At 34.5% G+C, this 27,982-nt stretch overlaps 1 protein-coding gene across 4 annotated transcripts; it reads left to right on the forward strand.

The window, feature by feature from the left end:
• On the forward strand, positions 1-27,955 carry LOC124838426 (DEAD/DEAH box RNA helicase family protein). 4 transcript variants are annotated; one of them, XM_088110889.1, is made up of 17 exons: positions 3-154; positions 251-318; positions 397-502; positions 839-1,378; positions 1,477-1,589; positions 2,687-2,921; positions 4,177-4,340; positions 6,159-6,240; positions 7,035-7,124; positions 7,889-8,122; positions 10,197-10,268; positions 16,114-16,266; positions 16,442-16,585; positions 17,440-17,598; positions 17,990-18,073; positions 24,043-24,615; positions 27,501-27,955. In XM_088110889.1, exons 1-17 carry the CDS (start codon positions 152-154, stop codon positions 27,591-27,593), a joined length of 2,913 nt encoding a protein of 970 aa, XP_087967015.1. In that variant the 5' UTR covers positions 3-151; the 3' UTR covers positions 27,594-27,955. The 4 variants fall into 4 exon arrangements, 3 of the variants coding, with proteins under 3 accessions (XP_087967015.1, XP_087967016.1, XP_087967017.1); XM_088110890.1 differs by having other exon boundaries at positions 16,451-16,585; XR_015785256.1 differs by lacking the exons at positions 24,043-24,615; positions 27,501-27,955 and having other exon boundaries at positions 1-154; positions 16,442-16,580.
• The last annotated feature ends 27 nt before the right edge of the window (positions 27,956-27,982 follow it).

Here is a 27,982-nt window from a genome sequence, read left to right on the forward strand (position 1 = left end):
TTTTAATATTTGTTTTCCTGTGTTCAGTTTCACAACAGCTAAAGAATACACAGACCCTTCATTGATTCTCTTGCAGTTCGGTTTTAGTTTCTGAATTTCTTTCTCACCCGTCAGGTCCAAGGCTGGACACGACGGCTCCAACAACACCGCAATGGTAATTTCTAGGTTTCGCATTCTTATTTCTTTCATTTACCTTCTTTTTACACTTCCTTTCTTTGATCTTTTTGTTCTGATTCCGGCGTGTGTTCAGTGTATTTGTGGCAAGCAAATTGCAACTGTTGTGGTCTCTCAAGGTACTTTCCTTAACAGAAAAATGAGGTGAGTCTCGTTATTCTTTGCATTTTAACCTTTTGAAGGCTTATGTGAGCGAAGTTGAGGCATGTGTCCTTGTTGCAGGTATTGCAATTTTCTACCTTGGAAAATGTGTTACCGGCTAAAGCATAAGCTCGCAGAGAAGAAGTCTATTCGACGGGTCGGAAGCTGTTCCAAGTTGCGGAAAAAAGTAGGAATAATAGTGTTTCATGAAAATTTGATGTGATTTTAATATTAGGCTGAAATAAAAAAAATAAAGTAAATAAATTTGAAGTAGTTTCTAAGGGTAGGGATTAAACCTATATTGGCTGAAGATTGAAGAACCTATTCGTAACGTTGTTTATGCAAGTTCAAGTTGATGGTATCTAATTGATTGGCATTGAGGTGCCTCAAGAAACGTTGTTTCTTACGCTGATTTTATAGTTTATCACTTTGAATGTCTGACTAGATGTGCTGATAATTGGTTTATAAATGTCTATAGCTGCCATATGAATGTAGCATTGATTTAAATTAATTATACTTACAGGTAATTGCTGTCATGGATTACAACCTTTCTGACCTAATTGGTAATGGAAGTGATGAAATGAAATCTGAAATGAGTCCCAAAGATGCATTAGATGATGTGGACATCTCTTTGATATGTAAGAGGTTTCCATCAATTACCTTGGGTAGCGCTGCTCGAGTGGATTTGTATGATGGGACTACATCATGTTCTGAAACAATGAACTCTTTGACAACAGAAAATTTTGAAAATTGTTTTTCTAATTCTTCAGAGACAAGGTGGGTTCAAAGTGCTCTTTCTGAAGAATGGCCTTCTTTATATGTCAAGCATTCTAGTGTATCATCTTCCACATCAGGAAAAGATTCTTTGCTGCCTGATTTAATGTCTTCAATACAAGAAAAAAATTCAGATCAAATCACCGGGGAAGATTGTCAAATGAAAGTGGCAATGGAGTCACAGCCAAATCCTACACTAAGTGAGTTATTTCTTGACAAGTCTATAAATTGCATACCTGGGTTGAGTAAGAGGCACTACAGGAAGCTGGAGGACTGTGGATTTCACACTGTGAGTTCCTGAAAAAATTGTGTATTTTGCAAAGTTCTTTGATTTTCTGTTTTGAAAGGATGGCTTGGATTCACATTAATGCCTCTCTTTATGTGTAGTTACGAAAATTGCTGCTCCATTTTCCACGATCATATGCTAATATGCAGAATGGACATATTAAAATTGATGATGGGCAATATTTGATTTTTGTTGGAAAAGTCTTATCTTCAAGGTGAATCTATTTCATATGAAAATTTGTATCCTTTTCTCTTGGCATAAGGTTTTCTTGGTGCTTGATTTGTCACTTGAATTAAATATTGTGGCTGATGTATGCTTGCACATTTGTCATTATCCAATTGTTAATGGCTTTGAAGATCCTTTAATGTGATTGGTTGAAAGGTGGAAAACGGAGGATGACTTTGAGATGATTTTTTATTTGATATAAAGTACTTTTTATTTCATGTGTTGGAAGTCTCACATCAACTAGTGATAAGGCTAGTTTAGAATATATAAGTGAGTGCAAATCTTATCTTACAAGCTGATTTTATAGAGTTGAGTTAGACTTAAAGTCCACTTCTTAATACCTTTCCCATCTTCTCACATTCCACCTGCTTAAACAATGATTGTAGTTAGCATAATGTCATAGGACTAAAACTTTCTGTAGTAACTGTAAGTAACTTGATCCTGAAAGTCTTGATTTTGATTTGATGCTATTAAAACATATGGTTTTATCATATCATGCCTATCTAAAATGGTTACTTATCACATATATACCTGCATATGGCCAGGGAACCATTAAATCAGCTGTTCTTGCTTTATTCCTTAGTAGGCTTAAGCATCTTTATATAGTGATTTAGTTAAATTGGTTTCTTAATCATACTTTGGAACTATGAAATGTTTAACTTTTAAACCGTTATTTTCATTTCTTTTGACAGAATGGAACCTTTCAGGAGCCTAAACCCAACACCTTAGTTAGTTCATGACATGGTATGGGGTCAACCTCCTTGACCAAGTGATCAAAATTTTAATCCTTGCTCTCCTTCTAAATAACAAAATTATGAATTTCAATGTTGTGAAAAAAATGGTTAGCATATTGTCTATTCTTCAAGCCTAAATAGCATTTGTGTGAGGGGGAGTAAAGGATGGCAAAAGCTGTTAATGTGCCTTCACCTAGGCGCTTAAGCTTTTGGGGTAGTAAGCCATTGAGGCTCATGACATCACTGAGTCTAGCATCTATTCACATGCCTGTTATTGTGTGTAAATTACATTTAGAAACTGATGGTGATTTATAATGTTTTAAGTTGATAACTTTTAGTCTTTCCTTTGCAGGGGTGTCAAAGCTAATTATTCATTGTCATTTCTTGAGGTGGTTGTGGGCTGCGAAATTGCTGAAAGTGAATGTGGTTTTGAGCATGTGACCACTGATGCTATTGGTGTGCAAGAGAGGACAATTTATTTACATCTAAAGAAATTTTTTCGTGGTTCACGTTTTACCTTCAAAGCTTTTCTTCAAAGGCTTGCAGAAAAGTATCAAGAGGGAGACATAGTATGTGTTGGTGGCAAGGTGAGTTTGGTTCTCCCCCTCTTACCCAACTAGTTTCCTTATTGTATTGCAAGTTTTCAATGTGTGGAGGGATTGTAGTTTCCTCAACTTCTTACAGATATCATAAATATGGGTGTTGAAGAAGGTGATAATGTATGGACTATGTGAAATAATCTATATTGCGTTCTTTATGTGGGAGTGTGTTTGAAGTTGTTTACCCAAACAAAACCTTAATATTAGATTTCATCTTAAAACAAATTGTCATTATTTATTTACCCTCAGCACCCTCTCCATTGGTGCCTGTCAAAGTATTTGTCTTGATAATGTTTAGGTGGAAGGGTTTTGGGCAGAGGGACTAAAGCATTCTTTTGTCAAATTAAAGGAGTCGAAAAGATCAATTTTAATTTTGAAGGACCAACACAAACTTATCCCAAAATTGAGGAATAGAAACATATTTCAGCCTTTTTTTTAATTGAAAATTTATTATGATAATAATAATAATAATAATTATTGTTATTATTACTATTACTATTATTATTATTATTATTAATGTTGGGGTCCTTGTAAGGATCCATGGGCTTTGGAAAATGGGGATGGGGGAAAATGATCTTGAGGTGGGGAATAGTGATACTGCTAGGGTTATGGGAACATTGGGAATGTTGATATGGGAGCTTGGAGGAATCCTTGGCCCTGCCCTCCATGGTGACATGCCAAGGTCATGCTCAAATACCTTGGTCAATTTAGTAAGGGTGCAAGTAACGATGAAAGAAGAGATCAGTTTTAGACATAAATTAATGGGATATTAAATGGGCATGTTGCATTGTGATGAAAGACAAAGCATCAAGTGCTATTTATACTAGGAATTAGATTAAGCTCTAGATTCTGAGCCATGGTCAAATACAAGAATAAATAACTCATCGAAGAAAAAATGAAATTCTCTAGTATAAGGTAAGGTTCTAATAAGATAAGATCCCTAAAAATAATTATTGCTAAGTATTAGTAGTTATAGATATTATGCATCATTCTCATACTCTAAGATATTCAATATGTCTGTGTGTGTAGATATATATTCTAACCTGTCTTATTTTTTTAACTTTGTATTATGTTTAATTTAATTTAATATGATTGAGTACACTTTGCTTTTGTCTAACTTATTCACATTCTTGCACGCAGATAAAACCTTGTTCCTTCACATGTACAATATATATTAATATTCTGTTTTAATTTATTTTGGAATTGTTTAAGAGTGCACATTATTATTGATTTTTTAAAATAGGTCAGGACTATGCGTGCTAAAGATCACTATGAGATGAGAGAATATAATATTGATGTGCTTGAAGATGTAAAAGATTTGTCCTTTTTCGCTAAAGAGAGGCCATATCCTATCTATCCTTCAAAAGGGGGTTTGAACCCAAATTTTCTTAGGGACACTATTGCAAGGTTTGTGGTTTCCAAATTCTTTTATGCAGAATCTTATTTGTAATTTCTTTTTATAAAAACAATATTTCTTGTTTAGGAATGATAATTACTCATGATAAGGATGTCAGAGTGGGTCACTTTTTTTTTCCTTTTATAAAATCGAGTTAGGTTGACACCCCATTGTTCAACAATCATTTCCCATTACATGAAACAATTTATTGAAAAGAAAGAAAAAATAAACAAAAATATGTGGGGTCAAACCAAACTCATGTTTAAGAAAATACAAAGCAAACTCCCTTAAAACTTAAGCAAAAGAAAAAAAGGGAGTTGAAATCTATTATGAAAAAAATCTAGCATAATCCCCAAATTTGCAAGCTTATCTGCACAAAGATTTCATTCAAGAAAAATGTGGGTTACTTTGAACTCTATAGCATCACAACTCTTCATGCATGTTTGCCATCTCCCTCAAAAATGACCATGGAACAATTTGAGGAGATGAAAGGACTTGGCAAACCAAAGTAGAATTACATTCCAACCACACCCGGCTATAACTATTAGCCCAAGATGTCTCAATAGCCAAAATAATCCTCATAATCTCAGAATATAAAGCATTTTGACTACCCAAATAATAAGAAATTTTTTCAATATATTTCCCTGACTACCTCTGAAAATTATGCAAGCAACATGACCTGGATAAGCTTTAGCAACTTCATCTGTATTAATTTTGATCCATCGGACAACATGCATATTCAAGTAACTTGAAGAGTCTTAGTTGCTTTCCTAGGCCTAGTTTGAATATCAAAGAATTTCAATATAGAAAAATTAATCATATCGTTCCACATAGTTACCAAATAGCCTAACATATACCTTTATAACTCCAAATCTATACTTTATTGAAATCTAAAATAATTTCTCATCCTCCACAACATCCCTATAGTATAAGTAACAACAACCAAACATACATCTTTCACTAAAATACTACCATCAGCTTACTTAAGATTAATATGAAAGAAGTTTCTTATTTCAATTAATTTATTTGAAACAATGCATTATATATAGATAACTCTAACCCGTATATTAATTACATAAAAATCTCTAGAATTTTCTAACAACTTCTAACAGCTTAGTAGTACACTTAATATCCTACTAGCAACAATGCCATGGTGAATGGATATACTTAAGAAAGATACACAAGAATATTGGAATGAATTTGAAAGAGTGTCTTCTCCTCTCCTAGGATTACATATTTATAATTACTTGGGGTACACCACATACAGTGTATTAGAGGGAAAATAAGGGATTTCGAAGAGATGCACCTTGGAACTAGTTTTAGCACAAAACACATAGCACCTTACAATAAATCCTATTGAAGACTATTTATTCTAACACTTCACCTCAAGCTAGATCATAAAATTTGTATGTACTGAGTTTGGAACAAATAAATTAAATCCGAGGACCTCAATATTTCAACTTAAATCCAAATTTGTCACTACCTCAATAGACTGAAAATCAGTGTCCAACACTTCCATACAATCTGATTCTGGTTCAACAGCAGAAGTTTCTCCTACTGTATTCAATACATTTGTTTCATCTTCTTCTGTGTCAGAGTCTCCTCCTGCACCTTTCTTTAATACTCATCCCATGCAAACCAGGTCGAAATCTGGTATTTTTCAGAACAGAGTTCATCCATCCTTGTTATCTCATTCTGAACCTAACAGCGTTAAACAAGCTCTTAAGGGTAAAAATTGGATGACTGCAATGCAATAAGAACGAGGTTTTAATGAACCAAAAATTGGATGACTGCATTACACTAATTTATTACTCTTTTATCTTCTCCAGAGCTTTACAAGCCTTGCCTGTCAATGTAGATCCAATTCCTAAAGGTATCACAGAGCAATTTGGACTACCAAGTCTTCATGATGTAAGGAACTCTAACTTCAAGAATTCTTTATTCTATTTATGAAATTATTTTCCTACCTGCCATATAAGTATCGTCAACTACGTTGACAGTATAGACTTTTTATTTTATTTTTTGTTTAAAAATCATGTTAGCTATCACTATGTACTTTGATATCTTAGTTATGCTGATAACTCAGAAGGGTATCTATCATTTGCCATCACATGATAATTTATTACACAACGAAAATCGAAGAAACAAAAAGTATGGGGGACTAGACCAAACCCATATAAAACAAATGAAACAACTTCCCAAAACATATACAAATCTGTCTGCAATTAACATTTTTTCTACTGCTTGCTGATGAATTGAAAGTGTTGTGGTGTTAGAGGAATTTGAAATTTAGTGAGTATTTGACTTAGAAATAATTAGAGAAAGAGGGTTGAAAAGTTAAGGAAAGACGTACATGTACTCTTGAAAATCAACTTGCATTGGCCAGTTTTGGGCTCTATAAAACCTAAACCTGAAACCCTGAATCTTTTATATATTTGTCTTTTTTTCTTTCAGTATTTCTCTGTTTCTGAAGTGTTCTACATATTTTGGGCTGCAAATTTGATTTTTGGAGTAGAATTGCTCTAATAAAGGAAACGGGGTGGCTTGGACTTGGCGGTTGTGTGCATTTATTATGTCATAATTTATTTGTAATTATGATGTTTGAAAATCAAATGCTCTTTCATTCCTATTTTTCTGAAACTTTATCCCAGCTGTTCCCCATATTTTTTACTGAAAGTTAAAATTTTTAAATGATAACCATGTAGGCATATATTGGAATCCACAAACCCAAGGATATAAGTGAAGCTGATTTGGCTCGCAAGAGACTCATATTTGATGCGTTTTTTTACCTGCAGGTGAGGTCATTGTTTTATTTCAGATTTTATTTTGACAACTCTAAAATTTTTCCACTGTGAGAAATACTAGCAATGCATTCTCTAAGACTCTTAAACATTATTATCGGTGAACTTTTTATTAGAAGTTACAAAATTTTATGTGCTCTTTTGAACCTGGTAGAAGAATTTGTCCAGATTCATTATATCTTTTTTATAGTGATGAATATGCAGATTCATGGATCCTATTTAAGAGCAACAAATCTGAATGAATCAATTCAGATAAATTCAGAATTAGGTGCATTTACTTTTCTATTCACCCAATTTTTAGAAGATATGCTTTTTAGTTTATTCATTAGATAACCAAACACATTAATGTTGACTGTCATTTTATTTGATAAAAGATTGTATTTGGAGACATCAAGATTGAGTTTGTTAATTCAAGTGAGCAGGTAATAAATATTTTCATTAAATCTTTAATGAGACCTATAATTGATTATATTTGTAAAAAGCTTTATACATATGATTTATATGCACCAGTTTGAGAGGGAATGTTAGGTATTGTTAAGATATTGTTAGTGACAATATTATTTATATTTAGGCTTAAGCCATATTTTCCTGGTTGATTCTTCATTATAAATACATACCGTATGTGTATGTTGTGAAGTACTTGTTTGACCATATCGTAAGTGGTTTATTGCATTCTATCATGTTTTCTTGTAATACTTTATCCTTCTTTTTAAATGCTTCAATCATTCTCTAACTACATCTCTGCTGTTGGTTGTTAGTTAGGACGCTTATTCCAAATGCTGGAAAGTCTTGGTACACAAATAGAAAAGGATGGATTGCTTGATAAGTATAAAAGTCCAGAAAATAATGTTATGGGCACTGAGGAATGGTCTTCTCTCACCAAGAGGGTTATTGAGGTCCTTCCATATACTCTTACAACCAGTCAACAACATGCTGTTTCAGAAATTATTTGGGATCTAAAAAGACCAGTTCCAATGAATCGGCTTCTTCAGGTGTGGATTTGTGTCCTGTTGTTGTGGCTTTAGTGCTTCCTCTAATTTTTGTAGATATGTGGTCTCCACATTATAGTCTTTATTAGTGGGTTTTGGTTTTGTGTCCCCAGTTTTGTATTTCTTTTAATTGTATTAAGAATGGTGCATATGATTGGTCAAGTTCTGGTGCTAACCAAATTAGGATCGCAACCTGTATAGTGATGGAATAACATTCTTTTATTTTTTATTTAAAAAATAATTCACACAGTACAGTGTTCCCCTAACTTTTTTTAATGAAAGTGCTAAGGTATCACTATGGTGTTAGCCATCGGAACTATGTTGGCACCACAAACAACATCAATACATCAATAGAATGTAACACCTCAAAATATCATAAAAGAAAGAAGAAAATACAAAGTAACCGGGGGACCAAACCTGGCCTAATCTCTAACCCTATAAAAGGGTAAATCAAATCTATCCTTGAAAATTTTGGGACAAATAAAGTTAGGAACATTATCCCATCAAACATATGTTAAGAAGTGGGCTTTAAGCCTAACTCAACCCCACAAAACCGACTTGTATGGTGAGGTTTGCATCCCACTTATATATTATAATTTGACCTTATCTCTAATCGATGTAAGACTTCCAACACCCTCCTTTCACGTCGAGGTATAGACATCTCGAGCATGAGAGTAGAATTAATGGGTGGTCTGATAGTGGCCCGATAGCGGGTGGAACAGAATGCCACAAATCTCGCTAGGATAGACTCTAACCATAGCTCTGATACCATGTTAAGAAGTGGGATTTAAGCCTAACTTAACCCCACAAAACCTGCTTGTATGGTGAGGTTTGCACCCCACTTATATATTATAATTTGACCTTATCTTTAGTCGATGTAGGTCTTCCAACAACATAATCTTTAGATCTAGTGCCAAATTCAGAAAATTTATCAGCACATTTGTTATCTTCTTTAAACATATGCAAAAAATGAATACACATGGTATTACTATTTACAAAACAATTCAGACATATATTAGTATAAACTGTGACTTCCATAACCAGAATCACACCCATCACCTCAGCATATAAAGTTTTATGAACACCAAGATATGGAGAGTGTTATAAACTGTGGCTTCCACCATTTTTTACTTCCATCTGAATCTGCTATTGTATCATCTCGTGGTCTCTTAATGTTAGTTTCCCTTGTTGAGTTGTTCTCATCTGTTTTTTTTTTCTCTTATGAGAGCTCCTTTCCCATATCCCCAACAATTTTTCCAACATCAATTCTACCTCATTAATTGTGATTCTTGTTCTGAAAATCTGGCTGAAACGATCTCCTTTCCTCCATGATTTTCTCCAAAATTTTCATTATATAATTTTGTGAACTTATTTGAATTAAGATGTTATTCATATAATTTTATTTTCATGTATAGTAAACTCAGTTTACAAGTCGATTATCAAGTTTGATAACCTTGATTAGTATGCTAGTCATCGGTATTATTTTCTTAATTTGACATAAACTCAATCTTACGAGTCTATGTTAGCTCTCGAATTTGATAACATTGCTCATAGGAGAATAAAATTAAATGAATTGTTAAGATAAAATGAATATGGATCAAATTTCTCTTGTAAGTTAAAATCAACTTGCGCTTCTCAACTTTTGCAACTTCCGTCAAGTCAACCTGCACATAATTTCACCGTAACATAAGGGACAAGATTGATTTATTTTACATGGTTCATTTTACTTTCTTCTGTTATAAGGGTTTGTTGAGAAGTTTATTTAAAGGGTCCTTTGTTTATGGAATAATCAGATTATAAGATTAAATGAAATGACAAGGAAACTTGGTGTAAGCTCTTTATATGAACTTCATTCTTCATATCTTAAACCGGTTTACACAATAGAATTTGTACTCTAATTAGTAATAGCTCCTGTTCTTGTAAATTTTGCTTGATTTGTGGTTTGCTGTTTCTAAAGTTCACTTTTTATTAAAGGACTAATATTCTGTCAAAAGTGAGGTACTGTGTGTTGACTTACTGTGGTGAAAAGACAAACAAGATGTCATGTTATAATCTGATCTTATGTTGTAACTTTTAGGGTGATGTTGGATGTGGAAAAACTGTTGTAGCTTTTCTTGCATGCATGGAGGTTATTGGCTCTGGCTATCAGGTTGGTGTGCCTATTATATTTTGATTTCTTTTTGTTTCTTTATTACCTTGGTTTCTCATTAAATTCTTGGATGTTTAGCTTATGGTAATTGTCTTTAGTACCTATTGTTAGATGTTAAGTTGTGTGTTTATGTTAATTGGGCTTAGCCCATTCTGTATTTAGGGTTTAACCCTTATCTTACATTATAAATAAACTACCCTATGTGTATGCTAAACACATAAGGGAGATTTCTCCTAATCTTCTCTATTATTTCACACCTATCATTAGGTTTTTTTTATTACACTGTTTTAACATTTAATTTACATTTTAAAAATTATGAACACCTATCCCATTGGGAATTGTTCGCCCAACATCTATTCAAACAGTTAATCACTTTTAAAACACAATTAATTATTAGAAACTTAACTAATCTTAGATATTATTGACCATTCGTGATGTATGTTTAACCACTAGATAGGCAAGTACAAATTGATAGTTGTATATCATTTACTTTGTCTACCACAACAAAAATGGTGTCTTTTCCCTTTGATTTTGGTAGACCTCCAATAAATTCCATGGAGATGTCTGACCAAACATGTGTTGGTATTGGTAGTGGTTGCAATAACCTACTAGGGCCCAAAGTCTTAGTTTTATTTCTCGGACAAACTTCACACTGCATAACAAAAGCTTTTGTGTCCTTCCTCATGCCCTCCTAATATAAAACACCCGTGACTCTTTTAAGAGTATGAAAATAACCACTATGTCCTCCCGTAGGTGTTTCATGCAGCTCTTTAATAATTATACAAATTCTGGAAGAATTGCTTGGCAACACCAATATTCCTTGGTAGTACAGTCTCCATTTTTTGATCACGTAAAGAGGGTGGGCATTAGGGTCTATCAGTAAGTCTGTCATTATACTACTTAATTTGTTACTTTTCTCACCTCGTCTTCCCAATCTTCCCATTCTTGGGACTGCAAAAAGAGATGCTACTAAAATAAGCAAATTTGGATAATGCATCAGCCATAGTGTTCCCTCCAAAGCCACCATTACTGCTTGCATTCTTTCAACATTAGAGACTTCTTGCAAACAGAAATATCTGTCCAATCTATTAGTCCAGCCAAACGCATTTTCTCCTGCAAAGATTGGAATGCCGACCTTGAACCTCCTGGCATCTACCAATTTTGCTCATTTTCTCCTGACTTTCGGGCTCAAAACGCGTTCTGATTTGATCCAGATGTTGCAGTGCACGTGTTAGGTTTCTTTTGTCACGAAACCAATCTTTCACTCCTCATAGTACCCACTCACACACAAAAGAAAGAATATGAATGTATATTGCTTCTGTAATCAAAGAAAGAAGTGTTTACAATCTTTCCCCAAGGGAGCACTCTCCCTTCCACAGGAACAACCTCCTGTCAATACACTGAATATCAAAAATCCCCCTTCTACCAGACCCCCCTGCCTTCTTATAGAGGCAACCCACTTCTAACTATCCAACAACAATTAATTCCTAAACTGTTTCCTCTGTCCTGCACCTATTACCCATTATAACCTATCATATTATAGCCTATCATTACACCCTGTTGCAAAACAACCTTGCCCTCAAGGTTGGTACAATAATGCTTGTTCCCATGGCTCATCTTCATCATAGGAAGGAATCCCACTGGCTACTGCCCTCCAATTCAGGTCTGGAGGCATGGGTGGTGGTCTATATGAAAGAATGGTTGACTCCTTTAAGAGTTGCTTCTTTTCCAAAATTCCCATGGAGCATATGATTGTTCTATACTGCCTTTTGACCTGGTGACCACTTACATGGGCCTGGATTTTAACAATTTTCTGAGGAATGATCAAGAATTCTTTTCTCTTCTTCCAACCCCAAAACTTTTTTTTGTATTTTTATAGCAGTCTGGCTAAGCCTTCTCCTTGTCCAAATTTGTTCATCCTAGAAGCTAAAAAGGAAAGAGCTTGTTGATCTGACCATCCAATTTCATCATCATCATCATCATCATCATGCTGAGCTAATTGTTTCCTCTAAACGTCATATTGCAGCCCTGCAAGGAAATATTCCTGTCATTGGTCTTTTGGTGTTTTACATGTTTGTGACAACCATATCTTGAATTCTTGGATGAAATTTTTTCCACTCCCAGTCCCTGTAACTGCTGTTAAACCATCCAATACCATGTTTCTCCTGTTCCCCTCAACTATCCTTGGCAGAGTTTCTGCAAGATCTTCCCAAGAAGAATTCTTGGATTTTTGTTGCCAGGTCTTGAACCCCTGGACTGCTTTTTCTTCCAGGTTCTTTGATGGTTGAGTTTTGATTGAATTTTCTCCTTTATCTGAGGGTTGCTTTGCTTTCTTGATGTCTTGAAAAATATCTTTCTAAGCATCCATACTTATCTTCCCCTCTTTCTTTCCTTTCAAGACATCTTGAAGAAATTCCTCTCTCCTTCCTATTTTTCCTTCATTAACATAATCTTGATCTCCATTTACAAACGCTGGATTGCCTTCTAATCCTTTTTCCTGGTTCTGCGCCCTTGTTCCAAGAACTCGCGTGAGTTCTTTAAGTTCTTGGCGTATACCCTGTGTCTCTACTTTTAATTCCTCCAATGTTGTCTCCAACGAATCCATCCTTCCCTCCAGGGCATTCATTTTTCCATCCATCCTTCCCTCCAAATCCTTCATTCTTCCATCACGCTTCTCTCCCAATGATCCGACAGGTCAAACCAATTTGTTAGGTTTCTTTTGTCAAGAAACTAATCTTTTACTCCTCACAGCCCACTCACACACAAAAGAAAGAATTTGAATGTATATTGCTTCTGTAATCAAAGAAAGAAGTGTTTACAATCTTTCCCCAAGGGAGCACTCTCCCTTCCACAGGAACAACCTCATATCAAAAAGCCCCCTTCTACCAGACCCCCCCTCCCTGCTTTCTTATAAAGGCAACCCACTTCTAACTACCCAACAACAATTAATTCCTAAATTGTTTCCTCTGTCCTGCACCTATTACCCACTATAACCTATCATATTATAGCCTATCAACATGTCACCACACCCGACAACCCATTGATCAAATTCTCCATCCTCTTGAAACGTTCATTTTTTCTTCTTTTCCAATCTTTCTCCATCACGCACAATTTTAAAACAAGCGTTCCAAAACCTCTATTCTTGAATCCATTCTGGTGTTAACCATAAGCCTCTTACACTGCTACCACAGGACCAAGAAGGGAGCTCTGAATACCATTTGATAGGACACCTAGTAGCTATAGACAGATCCAAGACAAATTTTTGAATGATTTTATTATGAATACAGCTGTTCTGCCAATGTGGCAGGAATACAACCCAAGATGTCTTAGAACAAAGGTCTTTTCGAGAAGACCCTAACTCTCCCAATCCCTTTTCCTCCTAAAACTTCAAAAACTAGAAAACTACAGCCTAAAGACATACTATATATAATAGTCTGTTTTACAAGGATACAACTGTAAGAGGTTATAACTGCCTCCTTTATTTATTTTGCCTAGTATAGACTTTACCACTGAACCTATCAAATGGGTATGTAATAGTATATGTTGGTAACATTGTTCTTACAAGCAGTGACCACTATGACATTTCATAGACGAAACAACACCTTTGTCACCACTTTTAGACCAAAGATCTTGGTAAACTTAGATATTTCTTAGGGATCGAGGTAGCACAATCTAGCAATGGAATTGTTTTTATCAAAGGAAGTATGCATTTGATATTTTGGAGAAATTGGGTTAATGAGTTCAATGTTTGTTTATACACCCATAGATCTCAATGCCAAACTCTTATTTAGTTAGGGGAAGTCTCTCAAATCTTGAGAAATATAAAAGATTAGTTGGAATGTTTAATTATCTTATAGTTACTCTCCCTAACAGTTCTTTTGCAATTAGTGTAGTCAATATAAAAGATTAGTTGTAAAGTTTAATTATCTTATAGTTACTCTTCTTGACATTTCTTTTGCAATCAGTGCAGTCAGTCAATTTCTTAATTCTCCTTGTACATATTATTCGAATGCAGACATTATTAATGTACATTAAAGAATCTCCTAGAAAAGGTTTGCTAAATGCTAACAATAATCATTCTGAAGTTGTTTGTTATTCAGATGTTGATTGGATAAGATATTCTTCTAATAGAAGATGCACATCCAAATATTGTGTCTCCATTGGTGATAACTTGATCTCTTGGAAGTGCAAGAAAAAAAATGTTGTGGCAAGATCTAGTGCGTAAGCAGAATTAGAGCTATGACCTAGCCACTTATGAAATCTTTTGGCTTAAACAATCACTTAAAAAGTTGTGATTTAGAGATGTCACTCAAATGAACCTTATATGCGACAATCAGATTGCTCTTCATTTTAGTTCTAATCTCATCTTTCATGAAAGTAGCAAACACATTAAAATTACTCGTCATTTTATTTAAGCAAGGATTATATCTGGAGACATCAAGACTAAGTTTGTTAACTCAAATGATCAATTAGCAAATATTTTTGTTTAGGCTTTATGGGGACCTAGAATTGATTATATTTGTAACAAGTTTGGTACATGCGATTTATATGCACTAGTTTGAGGGGGAGTGTTAGATATTGATAAGATATAATTGGATATTGTTAGTTACAATATAATTTGTATGTGTGCTTAGTTCATATATAAATACATTATCCTATGTGTATATTCTACATTAGGGAATTACTCCTATACCTAGTTTTTTACTATTTCATAGTTAGTTTGAATGTTGTTAATGTCCCTAGCATTGTGGGTGAAGCTTGGACAAAGAAAGAATGAAGATGGATTCATTGAAAAACAATAGTACTCATGAAGTTGTTGACAAACCCAAAGAAAAGTGTATTGTTGACTGAAAATGGATATTCACATTAAAATACAAGTCTGATTGGTTTATACAAAGGTACAAAAACAAGGTTGATTGCCAAGGGATATCTTGAAGCGTATGGAATAGACTACCAGGATGCCTTTGCACCATTTGCTAAAATGAATATTGTTGCCCACTTTGATTGGAAACTTCTACATATTTTTGTTAAAAATACCTTTCTCCATGGAGACCTATAGGAAGAAATCTACATAAATTTCCACCAGGGTTTGAAAGAGAGAGAAAAAATAAAGTGTGCACATTGTGGAAGGCTCTTTATGGACTGAAACATTCCCCTAGATCTTGGTTTGGAAGATTCACAAAAGGCCTCAGCCATTTGTGAGCTTGTTTGGCTTAAGCAATTGCCTAGAGAGTTACAATTTGGAGATGTCACTCAAATGACACTTATATGTAACAATTAGGCTATTTTTCATATTAGTTCTAATCTTGTCATTCATGAGAGGACCGAACACATTGAGATTGATTGTCATTTCATTTGTGAGAAGATTGTATCTAGAGACATCAAGATTGAGTTCGTTAACTTAAGTAATTAGTTAGCAAATATTTTCACTAAATCTTTACGGAGATCGAGAATTGATTATATTTCTAACAAACTTGGTACATATGATTTGTATGCACTATCTTGAGGGTGAGTGTTAGATATATTAGATTATTAGATATCTTAGATAGATATCTTATCTTTATCTTTTATCTTCAGTTATTTTATTATTATTCTTTATTTTTATGTTGGGCTTGACCCATATTTCCTCTATAAATACAGTACCTGTGTGTATTTTCTATACAAAGGAGATTAATCCCATACATAGTTTCTCACTATATTCAATACTTTTTAAGTACATGCATGACTACTAAGCAACCACATTTACACATGTTTGATGAGCGGATACACATTGAAGAATTCCCAAGGTTATGAATTACATTAGTCTTGTATTATACTAACATTAGGTCGTCTTGTTTTATAATAGGCTGCTTTCATGGTTCCAACTGAGTTGCTTGCAATCCAGCATTACGATCGTTTGCTTAAATTGCTTGAAAAGTTGGATGATGGCATGAGCAACCCAACTGTTGCTTTACTCACAGGTTCAACCTCACTAAAACAATCCCGGATGATTCGTAAGGTATGCTTTACTAAAAAGTATGTGATGTCCAATTGATGTGAACTCAATTTTTCTTTTCTTGAACCTGTGTGAGGTATGCTTTAGTAAAAAGTATGTAATGCCCAAATGATGTGAATCCGATTATTCTTCTCTTGAACCTGAGTGGCATTCTTTTAATTTTATCTGTCATGTGAAGGGTATCCAGACTGGAGAAATCTCGATGGTCATAGGAACCCACAGTTTGATAGCAGAAAGTGTAGAATTCTTAGCCTTACGTATTGCTGTGGTGGATGAACAGCATCGCTTTGGTGTGATTCAAAGGGGAAGATTTAACAGTAAGGTGGTTCAAAGCTTTTTCTTCACGTTTTATATATGGTTTCGTTATGCTTGCACAAGTGCCCATACTGTGAATGTCACTAAATGTCATCTTTTGCATCCATTTTGACATTGAGCTGTCAAAATCATAACAGAATGAAGTAATTTAATTGATAGAAAGGATTGCAGTGCAGTGTAGAACTTGATGTTTCATCAATCGAAGCAATAACAATAGGTCACACTCCATTCTGCATATCTAATATGGAGATTCCCTTACATCAATTATATATTGGTGTGGCTTTTTTTTGTTGCATAATCAAATGAAATATTAGTAGCTTCCTTTCCAATGTTGCTTATATTTTGGTTATTTATGTATGTATATTTCGTGATATAGAATGTTGGTTTTACCATTAGCAATTAACTAGAAGGATTTGCATAGTGTAGTAAAAATATAGATTTTAGATTAATCCAAATGACAAAAAGACTTATGATGTTTGAGTATTTTGAATAAGGTATTTGTTTTTTGAAATATAAGTAGTTATAGTTCATTAACTAAATTATGTAGTCCATTAAACAAGATATTTACTTAAATTTTAGTTCTATGGTATAATTTTAAAAAGCTGATTGATCATCAAGTGAGTCTTCATAAGAGTTTTACAGTTGCATAGATTAGATAAGTATATCTAACCGTATACATTCATGGTATGTTTTTGTGGAAATTATGTGTGTTCCTTGCTGCTGCACAAAATGCAAATTGCAACTTGCATATTGCTTATATCTTTCATTCCTGAAGTAATGTCTTAGAGTTGCTCTTTTCCCTCTTTTATCTAAAATTTTTAGTAACGTTATCATTGTGGTCTCTTAACTTTTCTCTTCTAGTTATACTATGCATCTTCAAATTCAAACATGGAAGAGGCCGTCACAGATGATTCCTCAAAGATTGATGCTTATATGGCTCCACATGTTCTTGCAATATCTGCTACTCCTATCCCAAGAACACTTGCACTTGCTTTATATGGTGACATGTCATTGACACAGGTGCTTAATTTTTCATGTCCATAATTTTGATGCTAGAGATCTTTTGCCTCCCTCTAGATGAGTTCTTTTGCCCTCAATGTGTTTTGAATTTGTGTGAACACGTGAAGTGATTTCTACTTTGTTTGGAAGAACAATTATCAATTATCTAATTCATATGTAAAGGATGACACAACTATGGTCTGTATGCAAAACTCCATCATTCTAAATTTGAGAATGATATGATATTGTCCTTCCAACTTTTCTGGCTTTTCATGTATTTCATTTCTGATTCTAGTATAAAATTTTTTTGGAAAAAAGAGAACCCTGATATTATATGTTTTTGTTTATACCAATTTTCACACTTAAACGTTTAAAACCATTTTTCTATTGCAAATGCTTTCTTTCAACACAGATAACTGACTTACCTCCCGGAAGAATTCCTGTTCAAACGTTTACCATTGAAGGAAATGACAAAGGATTTGAGGATGTCTACAAGGTGACCATCCTACTGAAACTGTACTGTGTCTTTATTATTCTTTTTTCTGTTGTCTCTTCCTTGCCTTTTATTCCTTTGTCTTAAAATTAATTGATAATTTTACAATGTATTTGATAAAATCTTGATAATGGCTATATTTAGGTTTGTGTTTCAAGACCACGCATATGGTGCTTTATTTCTAATCTGTAGTGGTACAATTAAGGAAACAAACAATGGATGTGTATAAAAATATTGTCTTATTGGATTAATTCATATAACAGAAGGTACATGTTGTATTTGTGCAGATCAAATCTGCTATAAATTAGGAAAATAAATAACACATTAACTGGAAACCAATCTGTTATAAATAAGGAGGAGAAAAAGGAAACAAAACAAAGATCTTTCTAAAAATGAATCTGATGTGATGTGATCAGTCAAGGAGAATGTGGCTGATGTAACTAATAGAAAGGAGAATAACGAGAGGATATGGAAAGTCTACTATCGAAAGAAATGTAGAAATTAATTTAGCTGTTGGTTAGCTGTTTGAAAGCTCTTGGGGGTTGGAGGATAAGGCTTTCTAAAGGAAAACCTATTTATTTTGTTTTGTAGATGGTATATGAGATTAGGAAGGAAAATAGTCTTGTAACAAGGTACACCTTGTGACAGAGATGATAATCTCCTTTGTGTGCATGTGTGTGAAAGATTACCGAGAAATAATACAGTTAATGAAAACTGCTTCTACCTTTCCTCTTTTTGTTTTACACATTCATTTGAAGGTTTCTATCAACTTTGGTATGACCTACCGGATCCAAAGGAGGTAGAACAGAATCATGGAAAACAGATTGAGTGTTTTGGAAATCGTTAATAGTTGTACTACATCTATAAATGCACATTGTACCTATGATTCTAAGTGAGTTACAATAAAAAAACATTCAGTTCATTTTCAATTCTCTCTCTTTTTTCTCGATTCAGTTTCTCTAAGATGATATCTAGAGATTTTTCTTCATTGATCTAGATTCTTCAACTTTGTTATACTTGAAAAGAGAATGAATTTTATTATCATTCATGTCTATTGCATTCTCCTTACACCTATTTGTAACAATTTAATCTTCCAAAAAAGGGAAATAAGGAAACAATGTACTAAAAAATAAACTAGAAGATTCAACAGATATTTTCTCTAATTAGGTAGATTCCACAAATATTTTCTCTAATTAGGAAGATTTTCCTCTAATTACAACACTCCCTCTCCAGTTGGTAAATGAATATCAATCATTCCCAACTTGCCTACAAGATCTTGAAATCTACCTTAGGGTAGCCCTTTTGTCAAATTATCTGCTATCTAAAGTTCTATAGGAACATGAGTTGTAATCATAAAGCCTCTGTCTAGATTATCTTTGATGAAATGTCTGTCAATTTCAATGTGTTTGGTTCTGTCATGTATTGCATTATGGGCAGTAATAGAACCTGCATAATTAGCAACAATATATATTTTCATTGTCAATGTGTCTTCCCTTTTGAATAGTAGCCCCTTTCCTGGACTTGACTTCAAATACTGAGAATTTTGTCAACTGCTTGCATGTGTCTCTCTCTTGGATCATGCATAAATTGACTCACTACACTAACTACATAAGCAATGTCTGGTCTTGTGTGTGATAGATAAATCAATTTTCCTACCAATCTTTGATATTGGGCCTTCTCTAAATGAGCACTTTCTTCACTTCCAATGTTGGGACTCTGTTCTACAGGAACTGTTGAGGTTTTACATCTCAATTTTCATGTTTCTTTGAGGAGATCAAGTATATATTTCCTTTGGGAGATGAAAAATATGTTCTTGGAGTAAGCGACCTCTATTCCAAGAAAATATTTGAGTTTTCCTAGGTCTTTCATTTTTGAATTGGGTTGCCAATTTTTCTTTTAACACCAATTCTTTTGTTTCATCATCTCTTGGAATAATCATATCATCCACATAGACAAGCAATAGGGTGAGTTCACCTATAGAAGATAGTGCTTTATGAATAGAGTATGATCTCCTTGACTTTCTCTATATCCCAAGGAAAATATTGCTTTTTTAAATCTTCCAAACCATGCTCTAGGCGATTACTTAAGACAATACAATGCTTTCTTTAGGAGGCATACCTTGTTTCTTTCATTTTTCACTTCAAAACCGGGGGGAATCTGCATGTACACATCCTCTTCTAGATTTCCATGAAGAAAGACATTTTTCACACCCAACTGGTGTAAGTCCCAACCAAAATGAGCAGTCAAAGCGAGAACAACTTGAACTTTATTCATCTTTGCCATTGGGGCAAACGTCTCCTCATAGTCAATCCCATAAGTTTACACCAATCTAGCTTTATATCTTTCTATTGTCCCATCTGCCTTATGTTTCACTGTGAATATCCATCTACACCCTACTGTCTTCTTGTCTCTAAGCTTATCAACAATCTCCTAAGTTGAATTTCTTTCTAATGCATTCATCTCTTCTTTCATGGCTTGATTCCAATGTTCAATTTTCATGGCCTTTTGGATTGAGGTAAGAATTTTTGTCACATCAAGGGGAACAATAAAACTTCTGTGCTTATCAGAGAGATTGTTAATGCAAGCATACTGAGAAATAAAATATTTAGCACATGATCTTCTTTCCTTTCTCAATGCAATGGGTAAATCCTCAGTAATGCTTACCTCCTCACTGTTATCTTCAGGGATTCTCACCTCCGGATTAGATAATTTTGCCAAGAAATTTGTCTTCTTCCTCTTCTCCCTCACTATGGACTATGGTAGCTTCATTGCTAAGATATTGGGCATTCTGCAAAGACAAATATGGTAATGACAAGAAGGAGAGCTCATCCACTTCAAGTGCTTTCTCCTCCTAAAGTGGTGGACTGGCATAAAAGGATTATGCTTCATGAAAGGTGACATCCATAGTGATAAAAACGCGATGACTCTTAGGATGATAACATTTGTATCCTTTTTTATTAGAAGGATACCTAATAAAGACACAGTTAAGAGCTCTGGAATCTAATTTACTACGATTGGGATGATGAGAGTGAACAAAAACAGTACATCCAAAGGCTTGACTAGGTAGACTCGATATTAGGGAGGAAGAAGGAACAAAAGACAATGGAGACTCTATAGGACTAATGTCATTTACGATACAGGTGGGTAACCTGCTGATGAGATATGTGGCAGTTAACACAACTTCTCCCCAATAATATTTTGGAATAGACTTTTAAAAAGAAGAGCTCTAGTTACGTCAAGAAGATGACAATTCTGTCTTTCTGCAACCCCATTTTGTTGAGGGGTGTTTACACATGTTAGTTCATGAACAATACCATTATGAGACAAAAAATTGAGAAATTCATGATTCACATGAACAATACCCCCTTATCAAACCTATTCTTTGAATATTTTTTCCAAATTGATTTTGGATAAGATAGAAAAAGTTAACAAAGATTTGGAAAACTTCTAATTTATTTTTCTTAAGGTATGTCCACATGACATGAGTACAATCGTCAATAAAGGTAACGAACCATTTGGCTTCGAAAATAGATTCTAGGATAGGTCTACAAACGTCAGAGTGAGTTAAATCAAATGGAGAAGTACACTTTTTATGACTAATAGGATATGATGTACAATGGTGTTTTGACAACTGACAAATATAACAATTGAAAGACTCAACAGACTCCTTGGTAAACAAATGGGGAAATAAGGACTTGATAAGGTTGAATGAAGGATGCCCAAGCCTTTTATGATGTAGCCATATTTGGGAATTTGCCCACGTCTCAGATGTAGCTTGTTGACTCATGATTTTTGTTTTGCTTTGGTCATCAGACTCCAACAGATACAACCCACTCTGCTCCTTAGCAGTTAATATTGTCTTCCCTGTGGCAAGATCCTAAAAAACACAATAAGTTGAGAAAAATGTTACTGAACAATTTAAATCATTTGAGTTTTTGCACAAAAATAAGACTATTGGTTAATTGTGGAACAAGTAAAAATTATATTCACAGAGTCACATATTGGTATACCCTGACCATTCGTAACTGGAATAAGTTGTTCTCTATTTCTTTTACCATGAGTTGAAAGACACACAAAAAGGTGTCATATGATCAGTTGTTCTTGAATCAAGAATCCAAATAACTTGAGACACATGAGTAATCGTATTGAGATAAATCTTATGTTTCATGGACAAAATACATGATTAAGAGGGCTTACTTATTAATTCAAACATTGCTTTCAAGCGCTCGAGTTCCTCCTTATAAGGCTTCATGTCAAGATCAAAGGAATACTTTTTTACCTCAAACATCCATTGGAACACAATCAGGTGTCTATGGTGACCCTATCCGAGACGACAACGATGTGTGGACTACACTGGGAAAAAGTAGCAGTACTCAAAACTCGTGGATCGGACTCGGGCAACCCTTTCTATGATGGCGGCGACGAGTGGGTCTAGCAGGAACTAGGCGCGTGGGCTACACGCGCAAGCGATGGTGGTGGTGCGTGGCTGTGTCTTTCCCAAAGCGATTTCCGGCAATGTGTTCTCCGTAGTCAGGTGCACCTTGTTGCCCTATCAATGACCCCAACAATCTGATCTTCCAAAAAAGGGTAATAAGGAAACAATATACTGAAAAAAAAAAACTAAAAGATTCTACAAACATTTTTTCTAATTTAGGAAGATTCTATAGATATTTTCTCTAAATAGGAAGATTTTCCTCTAATTACAACATAAGATGAGTTTTATTTTGTTATCTCGTTACAACATTTATAGGAAGAATTATTTCCTTGAATTTTAGGGATAGATTAGTGTACAAGTTTATTCCCTTGTATTCTATTTATTCCCTTTTTGTATTTTTCCAAAATTAGAAAATTGTTGGAGATCCCACGTTGACTAGAAATGAGGCAAGTTTATAGTATATAAGCGGGTGCAAACCTCACTTTTCAAGCCAGTTTTGCAGGGTTGAGTTAGACTTAAAGTCCATTTCTTAACATGATATCAGAGCCATGGGTTAGAGTCTATCCTAACGAAGTTTGTTATCTGTTGGGTCTATTGTTCCACCTGCTATCGGGCTCTTATCGGACCACTCATTAATGACTAGTCTCAAGCTCGAGATGTATATACCGCAGTGTGAAGAGGGTGGGATTGGAAGTCTCACATCAACTAGAGATAAGGTCAATTTATAATATATAAGTGGGTGCAAACCTCACTTTACAAACTGGTTTTGTGGGGTAAAGTTAGACTTAAAGTTCACTTCTTAATTTGTCAAGCCACTATCAAACCACCAATTAACGTTCAATCTCACACCTTACAAGCCGGTATTGTAATATTGTGTTAGGCTTAAAGTCCATTTTTTAAGGTGGTATCAAAGTCATGGATCAGAGCCTATTTGAGATTTACTATTTCTTCGACCTATTGTGCCACCTACTATCACCAAATATCACCAAATATCACCTACTATGAGGAGATTTCTTGTTTGTTTGGCTTATTGTGTCACGTGCTATCAGGCTGTTGTTGGACCACCCAATAATGTCTAGTCCCATGCTTGAGATGTATATACCTCGGCTTGAGGAATGTGGGTTGGAGATCCTATATCAACTAGAGATAACCCAAGTTTATAGTATATAAGTGGGTATAAACCTCACCTTATAAGCCGGTTTTGTAAGGTTGAGTTAAACCTCACTTTATAATATATATCATATTTTACGCACTTTGTGTATTTTCTTTCTTTTTATGATATTGAGGTGTGTTGTATGATTGATGTTCTTTGTGAGAGTTGGGATAGCAAACAACATAGTGATGTGTTAACATTCTCATTTCTATTTCAAAAGCACAATCTAAACTAATAGTTATGACTAAATAGTAGCTTATGTATTTTATTGAGAAATATCCTTTTATGTCAATTGACCTTCGAAGTTTTCTATGTTTTAGAAAAGATTTTTTTTTTCAATTTTTTTCTTATGATGTTTATTTAAATAACCGTTTTCTGATACAGATGATGTTGGATGAGTTAGAAGATGGAGGAAAAGTTTATCTTGTCTACCCGATTATTGAACTTTCTGAGCAGTTGCCTCAGCTTCGTGCTGCCTCTGCAGATTTTGGAGTTATATCGCACCGATTTCAAGGATATAATTGTGGCTTACTACATGGAAAAATGAGAAGTGAAGAAAAAGAAGAAACATTAAGAAAGTTTAGAAGTGGAGAAATACATATACTACTTGCAACTCAAGTAATTGAGATTGGTGTTGATGTTCCTGATGCATCTATGATGGTTGTGTTGAACTCTGAGAGGTTTGGAATTGCACAACTACACCAACTTAGAGGACGAGTAGGACGTGGTACAAAGCAATCAAAATGTATACTAGTAACATCAACTGTCAGTAGCCTAAATCGTTTGAAGGTACTAGAACAATCATCAGATGGGTTTTATCTTGCTAATATGGACCTTCTCTTACGGGGACCTGGTGACTTGCTTGGAAAGAAACAATCTGGACATCTTCCTGAGTTTCCTATTGCCAGATTGGAAGTTGATGGGAATATTTTACAAGACGCGCATGTTGCTGCACTGGTAATTGTTGAATAACACATTCTTAATTGTTTGTGGTGATTTATTACTTTAAATTGCCATGGTTGTCTATATAGTAAATTAGTAATTGCCCGAAGTGCATGTCTCAATCAACTTAATTTTAATAAATGGTCATTTATTGCTGATCTAAAAGATTCTTATTGAAAATCTTTCATTGAGTTTAACTACCACTTGAATTTTGGTCAAGTAATTCCCTATTTGATTCTTGATAAGTCATGGACATCAACTCATTTAGTTTAGCATAGGGATTAAAACTACATTTTCTTTGATTAGTTTGTGATTTTTTTTTTTAGAATATCCTAGTCTTCTTTAATTGAATTGGCTTAAGATATCTTCAATTGGCAGACAATAACAAATAGAAAGTGCAGAAAAACATCAGAGATATAGGTAAAAGAGAGCAAAATACTCCACCAAAGTCAAAGCATAGTAATTTGGACTTTTCTATTTCCAGATTCTTATAATGCCTATTAGAGAGATGTAAATATTCGGTTATTCAACTGGATGCTCTTTTCTTTCTTAGTCTGTTATGCAAACAATAGGCTTTAATGCCTATATATACAAAGTTTGTACTCTCAGTTGTTAGTGTGGAATACGATACAATATCAATTTCATGTTTACATTCTTCTCTCATTCTTTTCTATTATGGTATCAGGAGCCTCAAATTGATCCGCAATGGTCAATCCAAGCTCCCATCCATCTGCTTCCTAGTTTTTCCCAATTTTTGTATTTGAAAAATTGGATGATTCCAGTTATCTTTATGGGAAACAAGTTGAGCCTCTGTTATTAAGTCTCATTGTCTTCATCGCTTTGTTGTTAACCCAATTATTCCTCCAAGATTTCTTACTATTGATGATTGTGCTGCTGAAGTTGTCAATCCCGCATATGAAGAATGGGAAGTTCAAGACAAGGTCTTGCTTTCTTTGTACAATCGACCCTCTCCAAGTCAATTCTGTCATGCATTTTTGTTGCTGTTGATTCGTATCAGGTATGGGAATAGATACATGACCACTTCTCAACTAAGACCAAGGCTTGTGCGAGGCAGCGTCAACTGATCTTTGACCAACTTCTCTTGAAAACAAGACCATGCGAAAGTTCTTGGGACACATCAAGTCCATTGCTTATGAACTTGCTAGCATTGGACGTTCTGTTAAACCAGAAGAATACACTGATGCAATTTTTGCAGGGCTTTCTCTAGAATATGCCCCAACCATCAAAAGTAAATTTGAAATGCCTCAGATTACAGTAGAGGCTCTTCTCCTTGCCCATGAGTCCAGCAACAATCGCTTTCTTCGCTCAACTATTCTGAATCTTATATTATCAACTGTCTTCAAAAGTTCAAGAACACTCGAAGAACTTCAACCATTTCTGTTCTTCTGATTGACTGGTTTATGGACATAGTGACACAGTCGTGGTGGCAGATTTGCAAACTTCCAATGCCAAATCCTTCTCAAATATGGTCATACCGCAGACATTTGGTTATACCGCGCAGATACTTCTTACCTACCAAATGAGTCTCTTGTTTATGATCTGTATTTTCTAGTATTATTCTTTCTTATTAATGCATTATTCTTTATTATAGAAATAATACCCTATAGTTGCTTGTCCCGGTCAGTTTTTCACATGGAATCAGCGGAACAGTGATAAAAGTCACTGAAGAGGGGGTACATGAGTGTGAGCTTTCGGAAGCTCTGGGAAATGAACATGAAATGGGGTTAAAAAGGGGGGCGCCTGGGTGTGAGGAAGGAGGTAGAGGGCGGCAAGTGGGTCGTCCTGGAAACGAGAGAAAAAGACATAATCTAAGACGGGTGCGTGAAAAGCACGTGTTGGAAAGAGGCAGCGCGTGTGGGCGTATGTGGCAGCGGGTCAGTGTAATTGATGGAACTGCCTTTATATATATTTCGTTCCATCACCTCCTTTTCCTATCATCTATCATCCCTTTTCCTGGCCTTCTTCATGTTTCCCTTTTCCTATCATCTATCATCCCTTTTCATGGTCTCCTTCATGTTTTTCTTGTCTTTTTCATGTATTGTTTGGTTTGATTTCTTGTAGGTTTCAATTACATCAAAGCACTTCAGAATATCAAATAAACATATGCAATTAAGAAGCTATCTTGAACATGTTTTTTATCTCAAGCTCATTTGGTTATCTTAGAATAAATACTAATTAAAATAACATTTTAAGCACAAAAACTAATTAAAAAACCAATATTAAAGATGTGTGTGGAGTCTATAAACTTATGATGGTTTTATGGTATTTGTTTTTGAGATTTTACAATTGATGTCGACGTGGGTTCTAGTTCATTCCAATTACCCCAGTCCCACTGACATTATAAGCTATGAAGCTCAGACATTTCTCATGTATCCGACACATTTCTCATAAATAGCGTGTCCCGTGTCTGACATGTATACTTGTATGGCACACATATCTGTAAAGTGTCTAATTTGAAAGACTTTTTTGTCTTTGATATGATTTTCACATGATTCCAATACAATGTTAATAACCATAGATTCAATGATTTTTTAAAAAATCCTTAAATTTGTAAACTTATTACATAAGTTTCTTTTATGATTATGAAAAGAAGGATCAAATCTTATATCATCACTACTTTTAACCTTTTGGATATTAGATAAATAGATTAGATTTATTTTTATGTTAGTTGACAGTTTGAAACTAATATGTATATACATGTTGTGTCCGTGTTACATCTTTTCAATTTAGTCTTATCCGTATTTAGGCTTCATAGATTATAAGGTTTTACCAGTTGAACTACTTTATGCTAGATTTCATTATATCTAGTGATAGTGATATGCTTTTCTTTAACTAAATGAAAAAATAATTTCCATTTGTCCAAAACTTACTGATTGCAGAAAATTTTAAGCGCGTCTCATGATTTGGAGCAATTTCCTTCGCTTAAACTGGAGCTTAGCATGAGACAGCCACTTTGCCTACTAGGTGATTGAATTTTGATCTGGTATGCTATTCAGAAGTTACTCCGCTCGTTATATTATTTTGGTAATGTAATTTATGTCATAGGCTCTTATTGGTCGTGTAAACATGATTTAGCTATGTGCATTTTGTCCTACATCACAAAATGAATCAAATGAAACCTTCAGAAGCAGCAACCTTTAGCTTTTAGGTTTATGCTCACCTCACATCTTGAAAATCCTGCTATTGTCTACATACCCTATTCTGGCCTGGTCAAGTGGCCATAATATGCCTCAATGTAGCAATCTTTGTAATATTAAGATGAATCATAGCAACAACTCACGGAAGAAAAAAATGAATTAAAAGAAGCCTTAGAAAGCTCCCTCATTTCTTTGTACTTGTTTATATCTGTCGTTTCATTTCT

The sequence above is a fragment of the Vigna umbellata genome, chromosome 3 (assembly GCF_029865625.1).
Source record: "Vigna umbellata cultivar VRB3 chromosome 3, Vumbellata_1.0, whole genome shotgun sequence".
NCBI lineage: Eukaryota > Viridiplantae > Streptophyta > Magnoliopsida > Fabales > Fabaceae > Vigna > Vigna umbellata.